The sequence below is a fragment of the Ambystoma mexicanum genome, chromosome 6q (assembly GCF_040938575.1).
Source record: "Ambystoma mexicanum isolate Mex_15411 chromosome 6q, UKY_AmexF1_1, whole genome shotgun sequence".
Taxonomy (NCBI): Eukaryota; Metazoa; Chordata; class Amphibia; order Caudata; family Ambystomatidae; genus Ambystoma; species Ambystoma mexicanum.
The window spans coordinates 356,110,061-356,136,649 of NC_090937.1; the positions used below are offsets into that span (position 1 = coordinate 356,110,061).

At 46.2% G+C, this 26,589-nt stretch overlaps 1 protein-coding gene across 1 annotated transcript in view; it reads right to left on the reverse strand.

The window, feature by feature from the left end:
• Positions 1-1,002: 1,002 nt before the first annotated feature.
• LOC138516039 (thioredoxin-like) overlaps positions 1,003-26,589 on the reverse strand; it is a 180,561-nt gene continuing 154,974 nt past the window's right edge. The window contains exon 5 of the mRNA XM_069630846.1: positions 1,003-1,234. Within this exon, the coding sequence (XP_069486947.1) occupies positions 1,163-1,234 (72 nt within the window). The 3' untranslated portion in view covers positions 1,003-1,162. The remainder of the gene's footprint in view (positions 1,235-26,589) is intronic.

Genomic DNA, 26,589 nt, shown 5'->3' on the forward strand with positions numbered 1-26,589 from the left:
AGATGATTACTCTGATGCAGGGTCACTGGATTTGAGTGAGACTCATGCAACTGGTGAATAAAGCATGTGTGAAGGAGGACAAAAATAAATAAAAGGAAATTAAGCAAAAATAATTAGACCATTTTGAAGAAAATAAAGTGAGTATTGTTGTCAATTGTCCACCATTAGGTATTGAAATTATTGTACTTCAATCCTGGGGGGAAAAACCCTGGTCAGGTCCCATACACTGGCGCAACGGTAGCCCCCACAGTCCCTGCCATGTGGGGGCCTCATGCTGCCCATGGCCAGTGGGGGCGGGGGGCAGTGGAGGTTGGGGGGCGTAATCAGGGTTTACAGGGGCCCCTCACATTTTGTGTTACGCCACTGGTCCCGTAAGTTGGGCACATTTCAAAATATACTCCACAGTATTGGCAATTAATCATTTGTGAACATTTGCACTATTTGCAAGAAGAGGCTGTCTAGTCCTTCAATCAGCCACTGGTGGACGCATATCCACAAGGAGCAGACGATGGCACGGGAACCCGGGGATGTCACTGGTTTCCATGCCATCACCTGCTCCGTTTTTTTTTATGCTAGGTTCTTTTCGGCCTGATTATCCTTAGCAGGTGTGGGCTGATTTTAGAGCGAGCTGATTGAGTGGGGGGACAAAGATTTGAAACAATTAGAAAAACAGAGCGACTATGTGTTTGGTCACTTCAGTCACGGACCTGGCTACAGTATAGCACTTTTGGGTATGTGTTTGAGGTGCCTCCAGGAGAGACGCAACAAACGCCTTGCTGCTTTTTTGTTGGAGGGGCACCTCAAAACCGTGACTTTCCCCTGGAGGGTATAGGTTCTTGCGTCAACCCTACCGTCAGCGGCTGGGAAGAGAGCTCACATTGGGAATCCAGTTTCCCCATGGGGCAACCACCACACTCCTTTTTCACAAGTGAAACTCATTAGGTCAGTGAAGAGTTGACAGTGCGTTGTCAAAAAGGACTGACGTTCAAAAACAAACAGGTATCCAGGTGCAAGTTACTTTATTCTTTATTAAAATATCTGCATGTTGTTTGTATATCTTCATATTCAAGAAACATTGCTGCAGCTAGTTCTGAACACAGTCGACATAATGCTGCTGTCTTCAGGGGTGGAATTCCGTTCAGGTCCAAGCATGCAAGATTACTTAAGAGTCTCCATGAAATTCACACAGTTTCTTTAAAAAGTAGTCATTACTGGCTCCGGCGTATTCGTGAAGCTGCAAAACATTTGTATAGGGATTAAAAAAGACATTTATCAAAACCATTTTATACTGTAAGGATGCATTTTTTATTAAAACACTTTTTTTTAATTAACAAAGGCATGTTTCAAAGTAAAAAAGACACACTTCAACGCATAGCCCAATGGTTCAAATAGCATTATAAACGTCAAAAGTCTACAGATGTAGTTTTATACCTAAACAAAACTGATACAGCAATCTTTTGGAATGTTGTTGTCACCACAAGAAATTTAAATATTTTTTAATAGTATACAAACTCAACATTTTGTCAATTCTTTTCTGAGGAGCATGAAGAGAAATGTTGAACATTATCATGAACACTCTCCCGCCAAAATCTGATAGCATCGCCACCACTCATTCTGGCAGTAAATCCGCCAGATCCCAAATGGTGGTTGGGCAGCGTTAGTCCCGGGCTCCGTATTCTGCATTGAACAGATGCAAATGATATGATATGGCATTTCTAACGCGCCTATACACAAGTGTATCAAGGCGCGATGAGGCAAGGGAGGGGGAACAGAGGGAAGACAGAGACAACGATCCTACTAGGCCAGGTGTTATTCAGGTCGCGCAAGTGCATGGGACGCAAGGAGAACAACCTTACTTTGGGTGTCCTGGGGGACATTTTCATGGGCCTAGAGTGATAAACTAAGCTGTAAAATGGTCTCGCTCGTATTTGAAAATATGTTGCAGGCAGAGTAGGAGATGGAACGAGGAATTCGTTTCCTGCTCCTCCTTCCTGCTCCATCTGTAAAACCTCTTCGTTGGACGCCTGCATACGATTTTCCTGCAGGCGTGCAACAAAAGCACTAGGATTCCAGATCACACATGCGTAAAATGTTTGCGCATTCTTTTTACACTAAACCATATTTTATTTGATTTGCATGGTGGAGAGGTGGCACCGAACAGAACTACGGTTTCTGCCACCCCCATCCTCTCTGATGTACAAATGTGCAAGTATTTACACTAGCATGCAATTTTCATACTGGTGCAAATGCTTTGGATTGCTATAGAATCTGCCTGCTTTTTGCACCAGCTAAAAGCAGGTGAATCCAATTGGAATCCATTGTAGCTGCTGCTCTGAAGTGCAAAACCAAAGGCATACAGGCCATTACGACTGCATTTAATTCTCTGTTTTGCTCATGGTAGTGCAAATGACTGAAACTGCATGGAGGTGGCAAACGTAACGGGTCCCCCTCCATGCAATTTACGGTTTTAATTAAAATGATCCCCTAAATGCCATTGGCAAAGCATTCATTGCAGGCAGCATTTATATCTTTTACAACATAGATTGTGTAAAATGACCCTGTTTATCATCCACTCTCACCCAGTGTGCATGTACATCTGGAGTTGGACGCATTGCACACCAGCCACCAGAATTTGCTAAATATTTTTCTTTCTGCTTGGATCTTATGCAGTATCTCCAAAGAACTACAAAGTCACCTTCAGCTTTTGGAGATTTTAAAAGGGTTTTCACTTAAGGTGTCCTGTCGGCTCTTGTGTTTAAATAATCTCTGTGGCCCTCATTCCCTTGGTCACTATCTCATGATGTTGCAGTAGTGACAAGGTTAGTTAATGTTCCATGACACTTTCCATTGGAGAATAAAAACATGTTTCCCTCTCTAACCTTTCCCTTTATCCATGAAAGTTCATCAAATACAAACTTGTCCAGCCAGATCCAAACATTTGTGGAGAAGGTTCTTCAACCTTTTCATGTGAAAAAAAAAATGACGAAAAGACCCCAACAACAGAAAAACTCACAAACATCCTTGCATCACCCAAGGCCCCCTAAGAGGACAGCATCTTCCAGCCTCCATCCTGATGAGTAGCAAAGGGAAAGGCTTGAAATAATCCCCACACTACCAACGCTTCGGTCATGCAAGGCACCTTCCGTGACACAGTCAAAAAAGGCCAATTCCTACCCCTACTAAAGGAGCCCACACTTGACCCAGGTGACCTAGCAAACTACCACCCTATGCCCATCTGCAATTCATTGTCAAGATCATCAAAAAGACCATCACAATCCTACTACACAAAAAGATTGTCCATCACAACCTACTTCACAAATGCTTGTCTAGCATCCGACAAGGATGAAGCATCGAGACACTGCCACCATCCAGGTAATTGATAAGGCACTCCTCATCATGGACAAGTGAGAGCCATGCCTCCTAGTCCTGCTTGACCCCTCTGCCGCATTCGATATGGTCACAAAGCGCTACTCAACACACTGTCATGCCGCATTGAATTCAAAGTCACAGTCCTTTGATGGTTTGACTCCTACCTTAAAAAATGACATTAGCTTGTTCAGGTGGGAGCACGCAGATCCCACCAATGCCCAGTGACCTGTGGAGTTCCACAAGGCTCCATCCTCTCTCTTGTCATCTTCAACCTCTACACGGAGTCCTTGGATGCCTTTTTTGACACATTCTACATCAAAATCGACCAGTAGTCTGATGACACACAGCTGTACCTGAATGTTAACTTCCTCAATGACATTTACCAGTTGAAGTGCTGACTCTCCAACGCACAAGGATGTATGGCAAGTGTCTACTTGAAACTCAACCCTATCAATACAGAGTTCACCCTCTTCGCGGGCACCATCAAATACACCCAAGTTCAAAACTTGCTGGCAAAGGTGGATCTCAATCGCTTCTCCCCTTACTAATACCTAGGGCAAAGTCCCTCAGCCAAACCATCGATTGCAACCTTTCCTTTAAAGCAACCATTACCAGGAAGAAGCAAACCGCAAGATACCAGCTTTCCCTCCTGTGCCAAATCAAGCCCTGCATCCCCGCTTTAGACTTCAGATCCATTATCTAGATGATGGTTTTCGCCCATCTCGATGGTGGCAACACCCCCCTAGGTATTCCCATCCACCACTCTGAACTCTGTGAGAGTGGTCCAACACACTGCAGAATGCCTCATTACAGGACTGAATACATTCAACCACAGTTCCCTCACTTTAAGGGAACTTCACTGGTTACCCCTCCAAGCTTGCATCACTTATAAGACAGTGTGCACCACCTACAATGCTGTAATGTCCAAGACACCATTATGCAAAAATGACCGTCTCAGGAGGTGTCAAAGCAGCAACAGAAGCCAAGATTTCACCCGCCTGGAATCCAAGAAGAAAAGGGCCAGAAAAGAAACATTTTCCTGCTATCCTCCTACTCTCTGGAACAACCTGTGTGCTAACATCTGGCTGGCTTCCTCCCTCCTGCAATCCAGGAATGATCCAATAACCCTGCTCTTTAATGACCACTTCATGGACAAATGAGGACCATAGACCGATAAGACAACCACTGTTTCCCTCTACCTCCTACACACCTTAAAACAGACCCCAGCCCCCTTTCCCTCCACCTCCCGCAAACCTTAATTCCTTTCTAGCTAGGCTTGCGCCATAAAAATCTCCTACTTACACGCATGCATACATACACTGGGCTTTCATTAGACGCACAAAAAACATGCTTGTGGGGTGCACATCTAAAATTGTCCAGTTTGATTTTCTAGATTTTTGACACAAACATTATCCTCCTACTGGATATTTGCACCAAAATATGAAAAAGAGTGTATTGATATATATTCATAAATGTCCACTGAGCGTGTGATGCAGTGTAACCTAGCATATGACGCGTCAAAAGAAATCCTTAGAGACAGTAATGGAACATTAACACGGAAGAGAAAGATAGCACTGCAGGACACACATGCATTACTCGTTGCAACACACGTACTTTCAGAAAATGTCACATTGTTACAAACTATCATTGTATGTGAAGGAGCACAGGATTTTCCCTACAAACCTGTTTCACAGTAAAACACTGGCAGCATTGATTCACATGTGGCATGGAAACAACAATGGAAACGTAACACAGGAAAGAAGCTTGTCAGGAATCACGTCGAGTATTGGGCAGCAGGGGAGTTGCTAGGTCTGGAAAAGACCCGGGGCTAAGCTGATGTTGGAACTGTTGGGACTGGGGGCTAGCTAGTCTTTTGGCTGTAGCTCCTGACATTCTATCAGTGGCTACAACCAAAAGACCAGGGGCTATAGCCCCCCTAGCCCCCCCCCCCTAGCAACGCCCCTGATTGAAAAGCCCATAGCACTGAAACACACTTCGATTTGGAAAAAAAGTAACATTGTTAGAAACTTCAGTGAAGGGCACATGCCATTTAATAAGAAGCACGCCGTTGGGACATGCACATTCATGCAGCACTGAGATACATGTGCTCATGCAGAAGTGAGCCACACACACTTGCAGAACTGAGACACACGCAGCACCAAGAACATAATTGTGCAGTACTGGGACACACATGCACTCAGCATGGAGGCACATACTGACACACTTGCAACACTGACACCCACAAATTCAGCACTGAGACACACACACACAGCATTCAGAAACACAGGTGCATGCAAGACCTAGATGCATGTGTGCAACCGGCACTGAGGGAAATGGAAATGCACAGCACTGAGGCACACTCCTACACACCAAGGAAATTCATGCATGGATGCACCACCAAGACAGACATGCACATTGCTGAGTCATATATGCATGCACAGCACTGAGACACACACACGTGTGCTGCAGGAATGAGATCAATGAATCACAGACATGCGCTAATCACTGATACACTCATGAGTCTGTGCAGCACTAACATGTATATATGCACACAGCACTGATACTTTCACACATGCAATGCCCTGACACACACACACTTGTACAGACCTGAGACAGATTTGCATGCACATGCACCACTGAGACATGTATGTGCAGAATTGACACACATACACATGACTGGAACACATGTGTAATTGCAGCACTTTCAGCACTGTGAGATATGTGAACACAGCACTGAGAAACACATGTGCATGCCCAGAACTGAGAGACATGTCTGTATGTGGAGCACTGTCACACACAGATGCTCACCCATCACTGTGACATATGCTCTTGCAGCACTGAGACGCATGTATAAATGTCGTGTTGGCACAAATGTACAGTTCTACAACACACATGCATGTAGCACTAAGAAACAGAGGTGCATGCAGCACTAACTGGCACACATGGCACAAAAAGACATATGTGTGAAGCATTGTGGCACACATGCTCAGGACTGAGACACATGAACGCATGCAGCAGTGACACGTGTGAAGCACTAAGACAATTACTTGTGTGCAGCACTGATGCATACACACAAGCACAGCACTCGGACACAGGCACATGCACATGCAACATTGAAATAGACATGTGCAGGCAGCATCTAAGCACATACTCATGCACAGCTCTGAGAAGCACATGTGCACTCACCACCTCAACTCACATGCACAAAAACCAGTGAGATACATGTGTGTTTGCACCACTAAGACACACACGTACACAGCATTAGGTCACAAAGGCACACGCAGAACTAAGGCGTACATGTGCATGCATTGCTGAGACACCATTACATATGTGCAACATTGAGACACACGCCTGTGCAATACTGAGGTACTCATTTGCTGCAGCACTGAGACATGCACATGCATGCAGCACTGACGTATGCATATACCCATGCTGCACTGACACATAGAATTTCAGCACTGTGACATATGCAGAAGCAGAAATTAGAAACACACATGTGCACCACTGAGACACAAATACACTCAGACATATATTTGCACACAAACAGCATGGGAACCCATGCAAGCAGCACTAAGACACAAACACCTGAAGCACTACACACACACTCACGCATGGAGCACCGTGACACATGAATGCAGGAATGTGCACAGCACTGAGACACGTGCATACTTCTGAGATACATGTATGCGTGCACCACTGAGAAAAAGACATGTACATTACTGAGGCACACATGACAGCACACTGAGATGCACACATGCACACAGCACTAAGACACACATGTGTTCAGAATTCAAACACATATTGGCACATAACAGCACTGACATCCATGCAAGCAACACAAAGACACAAATTCCTGAAGCACTACGCACGCCTACGCAGGTACCACTGTGACACACAGATGCATACAGCACTGAGACACATGAATGCAAGCAGTACTGAGATGCATGAGTGTGCACAACACTGAGACACATGCATTCTACAGAGATACATGTATACATGCACCCCTGAGACATAGACATGTACACACACATGAAAATACACTGAGATGCTTACATGCACACAACAGTGAGACATGCATGTGCTCAGGCATCGCTGAGTCACAAACGCATGTGTGCAGCATCAAGAAATACATTCAACATTGAAACACACATGCGGGCACAGAACTGACACACATACACACTGCACTGATATAGTAAGGGGTTAGTGGAGGGGTATGATGGAGTTTCAGGGGCGAGGGGCTTTAGGGTGCTGCTTTCTGGCTGTTGGTTGTAGACTTCACTGAGATTCAGGTGCAGACGACTTTCATGCAGCAGAGTATTCATCAATGAAATTGGTTTCCCACAGATGGTAGTGACAAGAGTTTTGCAATTGCTCATTGTCAAGTAGCCCACATTTCTGGTGCGCAGCTTTTGGTCAGTTGCTATTATCTTTTATTTCTTTCATAGTTGTTGGCCTAAAGGCAATTCTTGAGTCGTTTCCTGAAAGGTAGGTGGTTCACTTCCAGGCAGAGAGGTATGGGTAGGGTGTTCCACAGTTTCATGGCCAGAACTTCAAAAGAGGATCCTCCTTGTCGTTTCTTGTGGAAGTTGGGGACTAGTACAGTATTGCCGGACCTTAATGTTCTGGAGGGATTGTAGTGTTGAAACTTATTTCTGAAGGAGGAAGCCCCTCCCCTCAACTCCCCCCCTGGTATGAATGGTAGGAAAGTTTCGTCATTGGGTAATCTGAGGCACACACATGCACCACACAGAGACACACACATACGAGTGAAACAGTGACAAATATGCATGCACACAGCACAGAGACACACCTGCATGTAGCACTTAGACACATGAATAGCACTGAGAGAGACACATGTGCAGAGTGCTAAGGCACACCCATGCATGTGTGCAGCACTGACACATGCAGCACTGAGACACACTTGTACATGCAGCATTAAGATGCACAACGTATTGCAGGTAGCACCAAGACGCTACTTTGCACAAAGCACTAAGCCACCCATACCCACATGCACATAGAAAACCCCATTTGCACAGCACTGAGACTATAGACATATGCACATGCAGTATCAGCACACACATGCACAGCACAGAAGCACACAAGTGTACAGCAATGATACACACAAGTGCATGCATGTAGCACTGCCAAACATGCACAGCACGGAGTCACACATGTGTACATTGCACTCAAATACACATGCACTGAGACACACATACTTCCAACACTGAGACTTACATGTGCACGTAGCACTGAGTGGAATACACAAACAAAACAATTTGACACATATGCATCAGTGAGGCACACATGCTTGGGTATCACTGACATACGCACAGACATGTAGACCGAGCTGCACATGCATACACACACACATCACTGAGGCACAAATGCCTGCACAGCACTGTAACACACATGTGTGCAGTACTCATAGACACAGGAGCTGTACTGAGACAGATGTATTTACAGTACTGAAAAGCATGTGTAACCCTGTAATAAATTCAGGGACAGTCATAGACTGGTTATTGAGAAGAAAAAAAATGTAAACTCAAAGTGTAAACTCTGCTAGATAGTTTTGTTTATTATGTGATTAAATAAATGTGCGTTCATGTTATTTCACTTTGACATGTCAACCTGGGTATACGTTTTGTCAGGTGCCAGTCTGTATTTTATTTTCTCTGTCTCAGTCTGAGCATGGTCACTCTTTTTTAAAATGGTGGGCATTGGTTCTGTCCGCCCGCAGGGGGGACCGGTGCGCTCCTGAGGTGAGTTTACCTCAATTGGTGATAGAGCTCCCCTGTCGGGGGAGACAGGTACACGGACCCAAGGGACAAAAAGAGCAAGTTCGCTGAGGGAGAGAGAGCAGAGGACGAAAGGGCCAGGGAAGACGTTTGTGTTTTCTCCGGGCTGGCATGCGGCCCCTGGCATGTCCCGTCAGCCTGTTTTGCTGTGTTCTCTCCTTCCTGGGAAAAGGAGACAGACCAGCCAAAGCACTGCTGCCACAGGTTACTGCTGCGGTGCCTGACTCGGTCTGGGGTCTAGGCCTGCAAGCCCAGTGGTGGTAGCAAGTTAAGCCCATTTTATCTTCCCATCGGGCACGCGATTACCATTATCCCTGGGGTGGGTGACTTTATACCCACATTAAGGTAAGCGGAAAGGAGATTACACCGAAAAACAAACTCCCAAAAGCTAACAATATATTGTTATGCCCAGTTTTGTATGAGGCTTTGGAGCTGTGTGCACAGCCGGGGGTCACATTTATATAAACAGAGAGAAAAAAAGAAAGACGTTTTCCGTTCCATTGTGAGGGGGAGTTGGTGGATGTGCGCCGCCCGTGGTATATTTACTGTTCCTGTGTGAGGGTAAGTTTGCGAATGTGCACAGCCTGTGTGTCAGACTCCGTGTGAAGTATGGCAAGCAGGCTGGTGACGCATTTTTGTTTTTTTTGTTGCTCAGGGTGGCTTCTTTTATGGATTACAGTCCTCTTGCGTATCTATGGACTGACTCGCCACACTCTAGAAAAAACGTGCGCCAGGCTTATTGTAGGTGAACTTGTTTGTATGTTTACAGTCTGGTTTGTGTAAACTAAATAAACATCAGTGCCCTTTAGGATAACACATGTTTCAACACATCAGTGTCCTTTTCAAATCAGGGCTCATACAAACTAAATTCCATATCATTTGTTCCAATCTGAGTAGCCATTAGTTCACAGGTTAAATCCCCCTCCAAAGTTTCTCTCAGTCTCTCCGCGTCGGGCGTTCATATGGGGTGTGATTATACACTTCATAACCATTGAATGTGTATACATAATGTAATCTAGGTGTACGCGGTTATAAAGTACATTGCCTCATTCTAAGTGTTGTGTCCCTGGGATATTTATATAGCGCTGGAGCATTAACGCAGGAGACGATTTAAGGCATTTGCCCCACTAGGGGGGGTGTGCGTTTGTGTTTGGGATAATCATTCTGTTAATAACATAAGAAAACAACCACATCTCACTCTTGGTCAGGGTTATGCCGGGAGCTTTACTTTCGCTCATAAGGCTCCCCCATGAGGTTTCATTCACCTTGAGTTTCGGAGTGAAAAGTAATCCAAGGCAATTTTCCTCCTGGAAGCAGAGTTGTCTGCAGTTAAGGTTGGGTTTACAGTTCCCCATCTCGTGGTAATGGCTACTACAGTCCCACTTGTGTTGGAACTAGAGGTGCTAAGGCTCTCAGGCACAAATGAGAGCATGCAAATTTAAATGGGGACGCTTCTCCCCTAAGCCTACCCGGACACCAGTACTTCGAGACTAGATAGCTGAAAGTTTTGTTTGCTGGCCAGCAATTATATATGTAGTCCATTTTTGTAGGTCAATGTTTGCTTTGTGTGGCAGGCGTACTCACGCCACTAGTTTTGTGTCAAGCTTAGGCTTTGGGGCATTGAGTTAAAGGGACTTTAGTTAGCAGGCCTCCCCAGCATATCCAGCCTTCCTGGATGGACGCAGGGTTCAGGAGTTGGCAAATGAGGTGTGGCATGGCTATTGGCCTACAGGACAAGGGAAAGCATTATACACTACATGCCAAATTTACTGTTTCATTGGCCCTTCTGGTTTTAAATTAATGTCTTCTGTATGGATTTACTAACCTGTCATTTCTCCCAAAGGCATCTGTTACCAGGGCCTGTCAGTTTAAGTAATTAGGCGCTATATGAATTTACGCACATAAATTAATGGTTTCTTCTTCCACTGCACTCAGCACTACAGGCTACGGTGCAGTATTTCCTATTAAATACGTATTTATTTATGCGGGTTCAATATATATGTGCCACTCATCCATTGTTCATGAAGTGATGCTATTTATTTATGCAGGTTCAATATATATGTGCCACTCATCCATTGTTCATGAAGTGATGCTATTTATTTATGCAGGTTCAATATATATGTGCCACTCATCCATTGTTCATGAAGTGATGCTATTTATTTATGCAGGTTCAATATATATGTGCCACTCATCCATTGTTCATGAAGTGATGCTATTTATTTATGCAGGTTCAATATATATGTGCCACTCATCCATTGTTCATGAAGTGATGCTATTTATTTATGCAGGTTCAATATATATGTGCCACTCATCCATTGTCCATGAAGTGATGCTATTTATTTATGCAGGTTCAATATATATGTGCCACTCATCCATTGTCCATGAAGTGATGCTATTTATTTATGCAGGTTCAATATATATGTGCCACTCATCCATTGTCCATGAAGCGATGCTATTTATTTATGCAGGTTCAATATATATGTGCCACTCATCCATTGTCCATGAAGCGATGCTATTTATTTATGCAGGTTCAATATATATGTGCCACTCATCCATTGTTCATGAAGCGATGCTATTTATTTATGCAGGTTCAATATATATGTGCCACTCATCCATTGTTCATGAAGCGATGCTATTTATTTATGCAGGTTCAATATATATGTGCCACTCATCCATTGTTCATGAAGTGATGCTATTTATTTATGCAGGTTCAATATATATGTGCCACTCATCCATTGTTCATGAAGTGATGCTATTTATTTATGCAGGTTCAATATATATGTGCCACTCATCCATTGTTCATGAAGTGATGCTATTTATTTATGCAGGTTCAATATATATGTGCCACTCATCCATTGTTCATGAAGTGATGCTATTTATTTATGCAGGTTCAATATATATGTGCCACTCATCCATTGTTCATGAAGTGATGCTATTTATTTATGCAGGTTCAATATATATGTGCCACTCATCCATTGTCCATGAAGCGATGCTATTTATTTATGCAGGTACAATATATATGTGCCACTCATCCATTGTTCATGAAGTGATGCTATTTATTTATGCAGGTTCAATATATATGTGCCACTCATCCATTGTTCATGAAGTGATGCTATTTATTTATGCAGGTTCAATATATATGTGCCACTCATCCATTGTTCATGAAGTGATGCTATTTATTTATGCGGGTTCAATATATATGTGCCACTCATCCATTGTCCATGAAGCGATGCTATTTATTTATGCGGGTTCAATATATATGTGCCACTCATCCATTGTCCATGAAGCGATGCTATTTATTTATGCAGGTACAATATATATGTGCTACTCATCAATTGTCCATGAAGCGATGCTATTTATTTATGATTATATGTGCCACCCATCCATTGACCATGAAATTATGCTCGTTATTTATTCATCTATTTATGTTCGAATGACGCCCAAAGAAAAAAAAAGCCAATGTATTAATGTTATTGGATTATTTATCCAGTATGCCAAAGATTTAAAAGCCTTTCATTAGATCAAACATCCTCACGAGTTAGAGTTTTATTTCACGCTTGGTAACATACAGGAGTGACTAGATAGCGGTATAGAGGTGCACACCGAGTAATACACGTTTCTGGGAGTTTTTTTTCTTTTCAGTCACAGATTATACCCACTTAGTCACATATTCGTACATGGGTGCAGTAAGGTGTGTGTTCATTTCTCAGGATCCCTACAGGTGGCTAATTTAGAGTTGTTTTGTAACCCCACCTTGGTGGTTCTCCTACACCCAACGGGACGCACACCTTACCCATGCATGCACAGCACACACACAGATGGACAGCACTGAGACACATGCAAGTTCAGTACTGAGACACATGGGTGTAGCACTGACATATACATGCAACACTGAGACACAAATGTACAAGTAACACTGAAACACACGCACAAAAGTGTGCAGCACTGAAATATGCATGTGTGGCCAGCACTATGAGACATTCACATGCATATCACCAAGCGATATGCACACACAGCACTAAGACATATGTAGGTGTGCAGCATCGAGATACATGTGGAAGTAGCACTGAGAGATAAATGTGTGCAGCACTTGGACACACAAACAAATGCAGCTCTTGGACACATACATCTACATCAATGAGGTTCTAGTGTGCAGCAGTGAGACACATATGATGCACTGATACATACAAAGGAGTACAGCATTGACAGACACAAATGCATTATGCACTAATACACATACCATGCACACAGCTATGAGAAGCACTTACATGCAGCACTGTGACACATGTACATGTAGTACTGAGACAGAGGCGTACAGTAGGGACAAACACTGGTGCACACATGCAGCACTAATGCACACATGCACAGCACAGAGAGAAAACAGATGCATACAGCACTGAGACACACTTGTATGCAATACTGAGGTGCACACAAACCGCACTGAGAAAATGTGCATACCGCAGTGAGCCATGCATGTGCATTGTGAGAAACCTGAAGGTGTCTGCCTGATTAGTCCCCGGGGGTCTGTCATCCAGGTGGCCAGGACACAACCATCACTATTGGATCCAGTTTATGAGGGTGGACCAGTGAGGGAGGATCACCTGGATGGAGGGTCCTTGGGTAGTGGAAGTGGGACTCCGACGGGTGAGACAAGGCATCCCCCTTCTTATGACAACTCTTCCCCAACCTACCACGTAGGATAAACAAACACTTTACCCCTCCCCTTTTTTTTGACGCAAACACTTTTCGCATATTACGACGGATGACAGACTAACGCTCGAGCCATTTACCTGACATATCCCAACACCAGGGTCAGGCAAAGTCAAGCAATTGACCAGAACCACACACACCTGATAGCCCTTTCCCTTCTCCACAGGCATAAAAGGTGGAACACAAGAGCACACTACGAGCACAGCAGTTCAAGAGGAGGAGAAAGACGGTGCATACCGAGAGGGTGACAAGGAGAGAAGCGACCTTGCCCTTTCCGACCAAAGCCTGTGAAACCTCCACAGAAGGAATCGTAAAACCGCAAACAATAGCCAGCGTGTGTTGCAGCAGATGTCAACGGTACACGAGACCCTCCACTGATAACCAAGCTGGGGAGAGACACTTGTCTCTGTGGTACTAACCTTGACTCCAAAGAGAAAGAAAGCCAAGCAGTTCATCACAGCTGGTGAGTCGAGGGGAGAGTTGATAAGAAAGTGAACTGTGTTGAATGAAAAGTAGCAAGTGGCTAATTGAACTGTGAAAGCATAAAGAGCTATTGATGCTAGAAGGGGGAAAACCAGCAACAGAGGAGTCTGGCACCCTGTGGGTGCTCACTCAGGAAACTCGGGGTGATTACCCAATTGTTAAAACTACCATAACCTGAAAGGCGAAAAAGGGGGTCAAAGTGGTCATACAGGGGTCTTGTAAAATCCTCTGTACAGTTGAAAGTCTTTGGCCGACAGATTATTGTGAAGAAAAGGGAAATAAATCCTGCATCGTAAGAGTTGAAGGAGAAAGGCACAATTGGCAAGATTGGCAAGAGTGAACCCGAAAGAGGGATGCCTATTTGAAGGGGGTGAAGTCTAATGTTCCGAAATACAGTGTGTTGACATGAGTGAACCCGGCAGAAGGATGCTAAAAATAGAGAAGGGTCCGAGCATGGAAGAGGGCGATCCAGGGGTGGAAAAGGCATCACCTCGGTATAGGTGAAAACAGAACTCTTTGTTTATTATTTGGATACATCAGGTCTACGGAGGTCAGATACTTTTATGTAGAAAAGAGACTTAACCACTGAAGGTCCTGATTGCTGAAAGTGGAGCTGTTAGCTCGTGCTGGGAAAGCTTGAGCACGTGTTGTGCTCCAAAGTCTTACCTTGTCCCGTACTGAAAACATGGGGAAGGGAGACCTGACTACCACATCCTGACTTATTATTTAAGAACACTTCCTTCTTTCTTATGAACACTATCCCACACTTATTTTTGTATTTAGCGTAAGGATTGGCAATAGGTTTTTATAGTATAGGCCCTTTTATTTTGACAAGACACCACTTGCACTGCCGTATTATTGTTTGATGAGCTAAGCTTGCTCCCATCTTAGATTTAGGTTTAGATTAGGCATTTTTCCAACCTACCTATACTGTTTAATAAACACCCTTTAACTGTTATCACTTGTGTCTGTCTTTACTGTTGCCACCATGAGTTCCTTACAGCATGTGTCAGAGAGTCACACACAAGTGCACAGCACTGAGACACCACACAGGTGCACAGTGCAAAGACACACGCATACAAGCAGCACTGAGAAGACATGCCCATGCATCACTCACATAGACATGCACAAGCAGCACTGAGCCACCCGTGAGAGCAGCACTGAGATCTGCAGCTCTGGGAGACACATGCATGCACAGCACTGAGACACAAGCACCCCATCACAGAAACACACAGGTGCACAGTCCTGAAACAAGCATGAATGCACAATGTTGAGACACACACCTATGTGTGCACAACACTGACGTGTGCATTGAAACATAGATACATATATGCACACATGCAGCACTGGGACAAGCACACATGCATCATTGAGGCATGCACTTATTCAGCACTGATAAACAAGCATGTGCAGCACTAAAACACATCAAACAGACAACACTGACACACACACCCACACACAAACATGCAGCATTGTGGCACATGAGTGCATGAACATCACAGGAGCACATGCATCAATGCGGCACACACACATGTAGCACTGAGGCACACGTGTGCATCACAGACATACATAAGAGCACAGGACTGAGGCATGCATACATAGCATTAAGAGACACGTACGCACAGCAATGTGAAGAACATGCAGCACTGCGACACCTGCATGCATGCAGCACTGAGCCACATGGGCATGTAGTACTGAGATTCACATGCACACACACCACTTAGACAACAAGGTGCACACACATCACAAACACACACACACACACACACACACACACACACATGCACAGCATTGGGGCAAGCATTTACTCAATACTGACCCACATGTGTAGCGCTGAGATGTAGGCAAGCGCATCCCCTGAACCACAAACACACAGCAATGAGTGCCAGCTATACAGTTCTGTGCACAGCCAATCTGTTTGCTTGTGGGACTTGTGAAGCCTACACAGTCTTTAAAGGGGTTTCTGGGCTAGGCTGATTGGACTTGTGCCCCTGCAAGTTGAGGGAAAATGTGGAGGCTCTGTCGGAGCAGAGTATATTTAAGTAGAGCAGAGAAGTTATGAGTACTGTATAGTGAGCATGATATATTTTGTGCAGCTCCTGTTATGCAGATGCTGGCAAGCCACATACGCAGGTGTGGACAGTCTGATCAGCTTGATATCAATTGTTTGATTCTCCCTGAAAATAGACTGAAATAGGATATAACAATTAAATAAATTGTGAGCTCTAACGTCTTCTTACTCTGTCCCTTGTTTTCAAATTCCCATCCTTCCACTCTCTGTCATGAAGTACTGTTATACTGTTTGATGAATCAAGGTATTTCGTCCCTTATCCCCAAGGGTACGCCTCCCCCTTTGTGGCTAGGGAGGTGAGCGTGGCTAAGGAGGTGAGCCCACTTTCACAAGACCTTTGATAGGGGTCTGGGCAAGTATGACCTCACGGGGAGAGACACCCCCCTTGGGGGACAAGAACTCCTGTTCTGGGGAGGAACTCCCTAAACTATTTCCCATAGTGGCATACATTGGACTGTCAGATACGATGAACACTATAAATGCCATGGACTTTACAGAAGACAAAACTAAAATATACATTTGCGAACAAGACAGAGGATCTGTCTCTTTAATGGGAGACCTCCCTAAAACTGTGATGAGTAGACTGAAGAGAGAGCACCACATGCAGAGAAGAGGCGAAGTCAAGAGATAGAGCGGAGAGCATAAGTAGGGAAAGTCCCCTGATCGCATCACACCTGTGAGAGGCGGTGCCACAGAGCCTGTAACTTTCAGAAGTGGCCTGAACGCAAGAACGAAATGCTGGAGACCCAGCGTTTACACGAAGTGAGAAGTAGAGGAGATGGGAATTAAAATCCTGGTTGTGGTGTGGCTCCCGTCCAACGGTGCCGAAACCACAACACGGAGGAAACGGTGAGACATCGGCTTACCCACAGCCATAACCGTCCTCTGGAAAGAGGACCGAGAGCGGGAAACCGGTGGAGTCGAGAAGATAGAGAAGCGGAGCAACCAAAGAGAAGCCAAGCCAGTACATGCTCCAATGACATTCCCCTGTAGAATCAAAAGGTAACTGGGAGAACCGGGAGCCTGTTGGTAAATGGTTATGAAGCAGGAGAAACTCGTCCTAGTAGAATTGAGGAGACCTGGAATTTAAGGTCGATAAAGTGGAATTGTATTAAGGTGGAAAAAAAGATCTCAAGCACCGGGGTACAAATTCCCTGGGAAGAGGGGCAAATAGCTCCTAAGCCAAGAAGTAAAGAGTAGAGAATATAAGAGAGGGAATTCTTTGAATGGGAAGAAAAGCCAAGGGAACGACTAAAGGAAAGAGATACCCAGAGTAAACTACCTGAGGAGAGCCCCCTCAGAGCCTAGAAAACATTTCACAGCTAAAAGGTATATAGTAACAAACACAAAAGGGTGTAGCAACCTGAATTGGAGAAGCATAAAGACACCAAAAAGGGAGTATTGGAGACATATACTAAAAGGGAAGAAAGACCCAAACACATTGTAAAGGAGTGGCAACAACTGATACAGGAAGTGACAAGAGACTATTTAAGTATATCCTACTAAAAGGGAATTGTAAAGAGAAGAAGAGACATTGCCATAAAACAATCAGGAGAAGGGAGACATCCTCCTGATCGGATTTAATTTGCTTGGAATAGTGGTAGGGTCAATTAGACCTAGTTTTTGGACAGCGAACTGATTTATTTCAGACTTTCTGATGACTGACGAGCACCTTAGTTACTTACATAGGCAGGGAACACCTACATAGCAATAGGGAGAGATAGGCTTTATACTTATTATTTAATAAACAAACCAGTGGAAATGTCCTCAAAGCATATGTGTCCTTCTTCTGACCACCACAACGGTTATATACAGACAGTTGTGAAGTTGTGCATGCCTGACACAGCTTTTAAAGCCTCTTCGATTTCAGAGGGGCCTGCCAGGCAAGCATAGGAAAGCAGAGGATGGCTACAGTCTATGAGGATTCCTGATGGCGAAGCTGGTTGCATACTGAAGTGCAGGACACTATTAATGGGAAAGATTTTCAAGAGTAAATGATAGCAAAGGTATCACTAGTCCTTAGTTACCATTTGGTGTATTCAGCCCGAAAGTGGGTTTGTTTGGTAGGAATTTTGCATTTTAAATGATAAGGTAAATGAACCTCTGTGAGTGCATACAATGTCTTTACTGTTTCATTGCAGGGGAAGACCCCCTGGAGCCCCTGCTTTTTTACCCCATATTCTTCACCGTTACCCCTTGATATTACGCTATCCATAATCTCATCCATTACAATGTGAAGATGCAGGCAAAGTAAAGGCATTGCAAAGTAAATGTATGACAAAGTAAGTGTATGTGACAAAGTAAAGGGGGTTTCCCATACGAGGTGTAGTACTAGGGGATGGCAGAATGAGAAAGTAGAATTAATTGTGTATGAGTCTATTTTAATTGACCTGGAAAATAATGGTTATAGCTGCCAAATGAGGCTCTTATCCATCAGCAACAGATGAATCGGTATTGATACCTACACTAGTGCTTCCTCCAGACAGACCCTTACCGACATACTCTTTGTCGTTCCCTCTCCAGGTCTATGGACCCCCCATATGATCTCTGTTCTCTCTCCTTTCTCCTCTTCTCCCATTAATGGTGGCACCCGGTGGGGGGCCCTCCTGGGCCCCTTGCACTCCTCTAAAACCATTATTAATTTCTTCTTAAATGGCACCGTCTTGGTCCAGGGCCCTCAGGCCAATCTTCTCCTTTTTGATTGATGCTTCATGCGCCTTATCAACTTCCTTTATTCTCCTGCTATCCCTTCTTACCCCTCTCTGGCTCCTCTGCCACCTCCTTCCTCAGCACCTCTTCGGCACCCCCTGCTGCATCTCTGGCCACCCTGTTGCTTTCCTCCTCCGCCACCCCTCTGGCCCTCTCTTCTTCCTCTCTGACTACCCTGCCTTCTTTTCCTTCCTCCTCTGCCCTTCCTCGGGCACCTTCGACACTTCCGCAGGGCGTACCTATGGCCTGTACCCCTCCCCGGAAGTCCTTTCAAATGTGGCAACCTGCTCCACATCGCTACTCTCAACTCTCGCTCAGCTGTCGAACATTCCTCTGACATCTACCGTCTCCTGGAAAAGCTTGATTTGGATGTACTCGGTCTCAGCGGGACTTGATTCATGGCCAGCTCTGTGGAGAGTTTTGACACTGTCCTTCCCGATGGCTACAAGATCTTCTCCGCACCCAGAACTAACCGTCACGCTAGGGGTGTAGCCTTGACTTTCCCGCAGTGGATCCCAGCTTCTATCATTCCAAAGCAGGACTACTCCTCTTGGAATGCCTGGTCTGTAGGCTCTCTATCTCTCCTGGCCTCTCTCACTGTGGCCACTACCTATAAGCCGCCTGGCCAGGTCGCCCTCTTCCTCTCCGAGTGGGCTGACCTCTGCTCCTCCCTCCTTGCCTCTAGCTCTCAACTTCTCCTCGTCAGAGACCTGAACATCCACCTGGATGCTACCAGCCCTTCTTCAAGACTTTCGCGGTATCAGGTAATATTATCCCCATAAATAATGTTGCCATATATATATAGTCGCCGGGAAACGGCATTGGCAACATTATTTATGGGGATAATTTATGGGGTAAATAGGAGCAGGGTTTGCAGGGATATCCCCCGCTCCCTTTAAACACATGCAACCTCTTTCACAACCTCTGCAATTCTCTCTCTCTGTCTCTGTCTGTTTCTCTGTCTGTTTCTCTGTCTGTCTGTCTGTCTGTCTCTCTCTCTATATATATATATATCTATCTCTCTCTCTCTCTTTTTCTATTCTTCCCTCTGGCCTCACTCTTCAGGGCACACCCTGATGTTCTGATCTCCTCAGACCTCCCCTTCTCTAACCCACTCACCGCTCTTCTCTCTCGGAGTGATCACTCTCTCCTTTCCTCCCCAACTCCTCAGGCCAAGCCAACTCCAGTGGAGGGCATCAGGCACACCCCCGGAAAAACGGTCCTGCCGCCTGCTCCAAAGGCAGTACATGCTCTCTGTCCTCTCTAAGAAGAGAGCCTACATACAAGCCTGCGTCTCTGCGGCATCTAAAAACTCGGACAAAGTTTTCAAAATCGGCAACGAGCTGGCCAATCCTGCTGCAGTCTCTACCTCTCCTATTCCCACCCAGGCCCTCTGCATGTCCTTGGCTTCTCATTTCACCACTAAAACCCAGGACATCCAGTCCATCCTCTCTTCCTGTGCCTCCTCTTCTTCCTCCTCTACCACTCCTGGCCTGTCTGATGCCATCTCTCCTCCTCCTTTGTCCTCCCTTCCCCTGTTCACCCCTGACCATGTTTCTAGACAAGTCAGATCTATGAAAGTCTCATCAAAGCAGGTTCTCCCCTGCTCATCCAGAACCATCAAGGACCACATTGACACCCTTGCTCCAGACTTGGCCGATTTCTGTAATCACTACTTTGCCACTGGAACTTTCCGCTCCCCCCTCAAGCACTCCCTTGTGCACATCCTTCCAAAGAAACCCATGGCTGATCCTATCTCTACGGCTAACTATCACCAGATCTCCATCACTCCTTTCCTGGACAAACTCCTGGAAAAGCTGGCCATCTCCCAGCCTAATCTGCATACCGAATCTGTTGGTTGTCTCCACGACCACCAGTCTGGCTTCAGAGCTACCAGAAGCATGGAAACTGCTCTACGGAAGACCTGTGAAGACCTGCTCCCCAATCTTGACTCTAATCTCCCTTCTGTCCTCATTCTCCTCGATCTATCCTCTGCTTTCGATACTGTCAACCATGGCATCCTGCTCAATCGCCTCCGTGACAACCTGGGTATCACTGGTCAGGCCCTGGTCTGGTTGACCTCCTTTTTAACCCCCGACCCTCCCAGGTCCAACTAGGGTCTCTCCTCTCTTCTTTCTCCCTCTCTACTTGTTGTGTTCCCCAGGGGTTTAACCTCTCTTCCTGGCTTTTCAACCGCTACTTGGCACCTCTTGCCCACTGCATCGCTACTTTCTGTTCCCAATTTTCAGTGTTATGCGGATGACACCCAGATCTTTCCAGCTCCCCTCAGCCACCTCTTCTCCTTCTCTCATATCAGACTGTCTGGCTGTAATACAACAATATCTGGCTTAGTGCCAGTAAGACTGAGATCCTCCTCATTGGGACACCTGCTCCCTCCTTTCCTCTCTCTCTCTCTCTCTTTCTCTTTCTCTCTCTCTCTCTCTCTGGCTGCCCACTCTGCGCCTTCCTTTGAGGCTAAAAACCTTGGTTTCATTTCTGACTCCACCCTCTCCTTACATCTCTGACGTCAATAAGAAGTAAAACTATCATCTGCACCTCCCCAGAGGTATTCTTCTTTTTCTCACTTGCCCCCAGAAGGTCATTGTCTCCTGAGCTCTGGTCCCCTCTAGGCTTGACTACTGCAACTGCCTCTTTCTAAATTTGCCTGCCTCCACTCGTCAATCTTTGCAGCTTATCCAGAACAGGACTGCAAGATTTGTCCTTGGCCTCAAGCCCAGGGATCGTTTCTCTCCAGCCCTGAAATGTCTTCACTGGTCCCCCTTGCCTGCAAGGATCAAGTTCAAGACCCTGTGCATCTTCAACAAGGCTTTCTGGGGCCTGGGACAGCTCTACTTCCAACTTTCTCTTCCTAAACATTTTCCGTCTCGAGCTCTCCGCTCATCCACCTCCAACTCTATGAGGGTCAGATGCTTCTCCAAGCAGAGAGTTGGGGGCAGATCTCTATCCTCAGCTAGGACCTCCTTCTGGAACAGCCTCCCTGCCTTTCCTATCTTTGTTCTCATCGTGCAACAGCGGATCCTTGCGCTCCGGCGCACATGCACGCTCGACTTCTGGCACAGAGGACACCTTACTGGAGGTAAGCCATTGAGGCTCATGCTGCGCTGCCCACTGGCCCCTGCATCTTGGTAATAATTTTAATTGTTTTTTTATTGCATTTCTAGCAATCTTTGCCGCGCATGACACGCACTGAAATGAAAAGACTGTTTGAATCTAATTTGTATTACGGCGTGTTTTGCAACATCTAGCACCCATTGTGAAGTCGATGCGCTAAAAGAAAAGGGCTTTCTCTTTTTATTCCGCACTGGCCCTGCTGCACATGGCCTTGTCCAAGATGGCGGCATCTTTAATGTTGCTGCACTGATGTCCTTCCATGTTCCTGCTGGAGTTCACAACATTGGCCATTCTTCTCTTCATGAGCTAATGAGTGGCACCGGGAGGCGAGAGCCGGCCCTTCCTCAAAGGCCCACATCTAAGGCCCTGTCCGCTGCCTGGCTGGGTCTGGGGTCCCCTTGTACCCCCCATTTGTTCATGAAGGCTGGGGTGAACTTCATACATCCTGGACACCTGAACTCAATGGACCCTCGATCTTTAACTCTGTAGTTGTTCCCTCACCTACTTCATCTAACCTCTTCACCCACACATGTGGCTGTCCCACTTTGCACTCCCAGCTGCTGCATTGTATTCTTTCACCGTGCCTAGCCAAAATTGAACTTTGAACTTTCTTTGCCCAGTGGCCTCATTGCATTTTCATCCTGCCTGTTTAAATTTGAACCTAGTTTTGTCCAGTGGCCTCATTGCATTTTCATCCTGCCTGTTTAAATTTGAACCTAGTTGTGCCCAGTGGCCGCATTGCATTTCATTCCGTTCCTGTTTATTTTGTTTATTTTTAATTTATCTTGGCCAAGTCACTGCACTGTGTCTCTTTCTGTCCTGCTGTTCGTGTCTTGTTTGTCTCTTCTGCTTGGAACCCCCCTCGTGTCTCCACCCTTCTGCTTTCCCCACCTACCCTCCTCACTCTCCTCTTCCCGCCTCCTCCACATCACCCAATGGCTCGCTCTGTCTCCCCTATCTTCTCCAAATGTTTCACCATCGACTATCCTACACTTCTCACTAAGTCTAGGAGAAAGAAGTTTAAAAAGGATATCCTGGTCTCCAATCCTGGCCTTCCTATCGCTGATACCTACACCAGCGCTTCCTCCAGACAGACCCTCGCTGACATCCTCTTTGTCATTCCCTCACCAGATCTATGGACTCTTCATATGGTCTCTGTGCTCTCTCCTTTCTCTTCCTCTCCCATTAATGGTGGCATCCAATGGGAGGCACTCCTGGATTCCTTCCACTCCTCTAAGGTCATCATTAATGTCTACCTGAATGGCACCGTCCTCGTCCAAGGACCTCAGGCCAACCTCTGCCTCTTTGATAGACATTTCCAGCAACATATCAATTTCCTTTCATCTCCTGCAGTGCCCTCTCTCCCTTCTTTGGCTTCCTTGCCTCCACCCTCTGCCCTCTTCCTCTTCCCCGGCTACCTTGCTCTCTCCTCCTCCTCCTTCTTCCTCCATCCCCACTCGGGCTCCTTCTGCACCTCCGCAGGGATTACCTCTAATTTGTACCCCTCGCCGGAACTCTTTCAAGGATGGCAACCTTCTCCACCTCGCCACTATTAACTCTCGCTCAGCTGTCAAACACCCCTATGACATCTGCCGTCTCCTGGAAGAACTAGAACTTGATGTCCTCTGTCTCACTGAGACATGGTTCACGGCCAGCTCTGTCACAAGCTTTGACACTCTCCTTCCTGATGGCTACAAGATTCTCTCCGCGCCCAGAGCCAACCGACCTGGTGGGGGTGTAGCCCTGATCTTTCCGGAGTGGATCCCTTCCTTTATCTTTCCTATGCAGGCCTACTCCTCCTTCGAATGTGTTGTCTGTAGGTTTTCTCTCTTTCCTGGCCACTATCTCATGGTTGCCACTATCTACCGGCCACCTGGTGTGATCACCTCCTTCCTATCCGAGTGTGCAGACCTCTCCTCGTCCTTCCAGGCCTCAACCACTCAACTCCTTCTCTTCGGAGATTTCAACATCTATCTGGATGCCTCCTGTCCAACCACAGGACTCTTTTGCGACCTCTGCGACTCTCTCTCTCACTCTCTCACTCTCTCACTCTCTCACTCTCTCACTCTCTTTCTCTCTCTCTCTCTCTCTCTCTCTATTCTTCCCTCTGGCCCGACTCACTCTACAGGGCACACTCTCAATGTTCTGATCTCCTCAGACCTCCCCCTCTCTAACCCTCTCATCACTTTCTCCTCTCTCATCTCTCTCTCTCTCTCCACCCCTCAGGCCAAGCCTACCCCCACACTGCCACCCACCTTCTCAGTCATTCGACCCATGAAGCGTGTGTCAGTTGAGGCTTTCGCTGCCTCTTTCTCACCACCTTCTGCATCTCTGGATGACTCACATCCTGACACATCTCTTTACATGCTCCACTCTGCTATCTTCGATGCTCTCGATGTACTTACCCCGGTTATGAGGATCTGCATGAAGCCTAATGCCAAGTGTAACTCCAGGTACGACTCAGATCTCGTCACCCTTAAACGTAAATGTAGGATTGCTGAGAGGAAATGGTTGGCTCCTTGTTGACAAACTGGCCTGCCTCCTGCTCCAAAGGCAATACTGACTCTCTGTCCTCACTAAGAAGAGAGCTCACATACAAGTCTGCATTTCTGTGGCATCTAATAACTCGGCAGAACTCTGCAAAAATCTGCAAGGAGCGTGCCAATCCTGCTGTAGTCTCTACCTCTCCTGTTCCTTCCTAGGCCCTCTGTATGGCCCTGGCCTCTCACCTCATCTCTAAAATTCAGGACATCCTGTCCACCCTCTTATCTTCTCCTGCTTCTTCTGCCAATCTCTCCTCTTCCTCAGCCCATCCTGCACCCCCCCCACCTTCTCTGCCTTTTCTCTTTTCTCCCCTGATGAGTTGTCTAGACAATTCCGATCTATGAAAACCTCATCAAAACAGCAAAACAGGTTCTTCCCTGTTCTTCCAAAAACATCAAGGACCACATTGACATCCTTACTCCAGCCTTGGCTGACTTTTGCAACTACTTTTTCGCCTCCCCCTAAAGCACTCTCTTGTGCACCTTCTTCTCAAGAAACCCTTAGCCGATCTCTCCCTTTTGGGTAATTATCGCCCAATCTCTATCATTCCTTTCCTGGGCAATCTCCTGGAAAAGCTGGCCATCTCGCAGCTAAATTTTTCACGCTGAAGCCGTTGGTTATCTCCATGATCATCAGTCTGGCTTCAGAGCAGCCAGAAGCACAGAAACTGCTCTACTGAACATCTGTGAAGACGTGCTCTCTAACCTTGATTCTAATCTCCCCTCTGTCCTCCTCCTACTTGACCTCTTCTCTGCCTTTTACATGGTCAACCATGCCATTCTGCTCAACCAACTCCGTGATAACCTGGGTATCACTGATCAGGCTCTGGCCTAGTTGACCTCTTTCCTGTCTGACCGACCCTCCCAGGTCCAACTTGGGTCTTTCCTTTCCTCGATCTCTCTCTCCACCTGTGGTGTTCCCCAGGGGTCTAACCTTTCTCCCTGGTTGTTCAACCAATACCTGGCACCTCTCGCCCACCGCATTGCTGCTCTCTGCCCCAACTTCCAGTGCTATGCGGATGATACCCAGCTCACCTTCAGGCTCCCATCTGCCGCCTCTTCACCTTCTCTCATCCCTGACTGTGTCTGCAATCCAGAAGTGGTGTGCTACCAATGATCTCTGCCTGAATGCCAGTAAGACCGAGATCCTCCTCATCGGCACACATGCACCCCTCTTTCCCTCCACTCTCTGGCTGGCCTCCCTTAGCCCTCTTCCCCCTCCCACATGTGAGGCCAAGAACCTCTGAGTTATCTTTGACTCCACACTCTCCTTCTCTCCTTACATTTCCAACGTCTCTAAGAAGTGAAACTAACAACTTGCACCTCCTCGGAGTTGTTCTTCCTTTCCTCTCCTTCCCCCAGAAGCTCTCTAGAGCCCTGGTTCTCTCTAGGCTTCACTACTGCAACAGCCTCTTTTTAAATCTACCCTCCTCTACTCTCCGTCCTTTGCAACTCATCCATAACAGGAAAGCAAGACTTGTCCTTGTACTTAAGACCAGGGTTTGCATCTCTCCAGCACTGAAATATCTCCATTGGCTCCCAATGGCTGCAAGGATCACATTCAAGACCTTTTGCATTGTCCACAAGGCCTTCTGGGGCCTGGGATCAATATATCTCCAACTTTCTCTTCAGAAGTATATTCCTTCGCGAGCTCTTCGCTCCTCCACCTCTAACTCCTTGAGAGTCAGGTGCTTTTCTAAGCAGCGAGCTGGGGACAGATCTCTCTCTTCAGCCGGCGCCTCCCTCTGGAACAGCCTCCCTGCCTCTCTGAAACTTG